General features: G+C 37.6%; 1 protein-coding gene across 1 annotated transcript; it reads left to right on the forward strand.

Moving 5' to 3' along the window:
- On the forward strand, nucleotides 1–687 carry LOC105513917 (olfactory receptor 2G3-like; the record flags this gene model as incomplete). Its single annotated transcript, XM_011944956.1, has 1 exon — nucleotides 1–687. A coding segment is annotated over one exon (687 nt), but the record flags the coding sequence as incomplete, so codon positions are not given.
- Nucleotides 688–2,624: the final 1,937 nt, after the last annotated feature.

Genomic DNA, 2,624 nt, shown 5'->3' on the forward strand with positions numbered 1-2,624 from the left:
TGGAACCTAAAAGGACCTGCCAAAACAATCACATTCCTGGGTTGTGTCATCCAGCTCTACGTCTCCCTGGCATTGGGCTCCACTGAGTGCGTCCTCCTGGCTGTAATGGCTTTTGATCGCTATGCTGCAGTTTGCAAACCTCTCCACTATACAGCTGTAATGAACCCTCGGCTGTGCCAGGCTCTGGCAGGGGTTGCGTGGCTGAGTGGAGTGGGAAACACTCTCATCCAGGGAACTGTCACGCTCTGGCTGCCTCGCTGTGGACACCAGTTGCTCCATCATTTCTTCTGTGAGGTACCCTCCATGATTAAGCTTGCATGTGTGGACATCCATGACAATGAGGTTCAGCTCTTTGTTGCTTCATTGGTCTTACTCCTCTTGCCCTTAATGCTAATATTGCTGTCCTATGGACATATTGCCAAGGTGGTCATAAGGATCAAGTCAGTCCAGGCCTGGTGCAAAGCCCTAGGGACATGTGGATCCCACTTGATAGTAGTGTCCCTCTTCTATGGGACCATCACAGCTGTCTACATCCAGCCCAACAGTTCTTATGCCCATGCTCATAGGAAGTTCATCTCCCTCTTCTATACAGTTGTGACTCCGACCCTCAATCCCCTCATCTATACACTGAGGAATAATAACGTGAAAGGAGCACTGCAAAGATTATTTCACAGAGACTTCACATAAAAAATGAAACGGAGTACACAGCGCTCAACTTTTCTTACAAAGAAACTTTAAAGGTCATCTTGTGTAATTCTTCACTCAAGAATTTTAGCAGTCTATAAAGGAAGAGATGTAATATTCTCCATCTGCATTACTGTATTTCACTTGGCCTCAGAACTGTCTATCCTCTCCAATCTCTTTCCAGACTTCTTTTGAGCCCATGTAAGGCAATATTTCCTCATACCTTTTAAATCACCATGAGTCACATCATTTCTGTTTCTCACTCTCCCTCCCTGTGCTTTTCTTTAGCCTTCCTTCCTTTCTTGCTTTTTTCCTTCTCTTCCTTTCTTTTCCACCTTTTATTTCTTCTTTTCTTCTCATTTGTGTGATGTGTTTTACAGTCATTTTCCCGGTGCTTCTACATTATATCTCTTCCCATGAATATTCTAACAATTCCTAAAAACAACTAGTTCTAAAATGTGTTTCTCATTTATCACAATAAAAAGCTTGCATTTGCTTTGTGGGGAATAGTGGAGAGATTAGACTAGAGAATTCGGATTTTAACTCTACAACTTCCTTTTTGAGTTTGTGTAAATTTCATTGGATTTTTGGACTCAAGTTTACTTCAGAGTTAAAAAAAAAAAAAGAGCTTGACTATTATGTTGATTAATCTATGAAAATATAAATAAAGCACCTGGTAATACATGATCAATAAAAATCAATTAACATATTTGTGATCTACTTTTTTAGTCATAGTATTCTTCACATTTTGATCTCTTACATGCTTATTACTTTCAATTGTATCCAATAAAAATTCTTACGTAGTCTTTATTTATCCACTGGTATTTATATACAAATGGAAAAACAAATATCTGAAAATATAAGAAAAATAAGTCAATCCGTGTTTTGTCTTTATAATATGTGAAGAACATGATTTATTTTCTCTTCTAAGTTATAGAAGTGTGACACATTTGCTTTTAATGGTGATAGCGGAGTTGAAGGTGTCATTTCCAGAAGTACAGATACTTTGGTGTGGCAGTAAAAAATATTATTTGAACTTGGAGACACCAGAGTCTACATCCTATCTCCACCATTTATTTACCAGCTGAATAACTCTGGGTAAATGATTTAATAACTCTGAGCCTCAGTTTCTAAAATGGAAACATTTCTAAAATGAGGACAACCTCAAAAATTCAGTGTACTTTAGTAGATAATTAGAAGGCAGACAGTAAGGACTCAGTAAATGTCAGTTATGATTAATAAACTATTGATTTTCTCAGTAATAATCATATCAGATTGAGTAGCCTTGAAGGCAAATATACAGATCTTTTCCAGTCATATATTGTATGGATAGTCACTAGTCATTAATACTCAACTAAGTTTGCTTGCAATAATCAAGCAGGTTCTGCTTTCAACATGTGACCAATATGTTTTTAGTTGTTTTATGAAAACATGCACTTTTGCATAGACAAGCCAATAATAACAAGTCCACTATTATGTAATGATTTTGACTCAACTGTGATCTAATGATTGTCACTCAATTATAGTATATGATTCTTGCTTTGATTTCTGTGGTTCCCCATTCCCAGAGTACAGGGGAAGATGTATTCCTCATATTCACATAAAACTCAATTTCTCAACAAAGATATTCTTATGCAAGCATTATGCAGCACACCTCATGTTTAGTCATCTAGTCTACCTTCCAGCCTATAAGCTGGATTCATCTATGATAGTCCTGATTGGCAAAGTTCTCTTGAAAGCTGTACTAGCATGAACCGTTACTCACCTGTACAATTACTCATTTTAGTGTTTGTTCTTTTGTTTAATATTACCACAAGTAATCTCTCTCCCTCTATTATCCTGTTGCACTTTTTAAATTTTACAACATACTTGGCCGGGCGAGGTGGTTCATGCCTGTAATCCTAGCACTTTGGGAGGCCGAGGCAGGCAAATTATCTGAG

Source organism: Colobus angolensis, unplaced genomic scaffold (assembly GCF_000951035.1).
Source record: "Colobus angolensis palliatus isolate OR3802 unplaced genomic scaffold, Cang.pa_1.0 Scaffold237, whole genome shotgun sequence".
In the NCBI taxonomy this organism is placed as follows: domain Eukaryota; kingdom Metazoa; phylum Chordata; class Mammalia; order Primates; family Cercopithecidae; genus Colobus; species Colobus angolensis.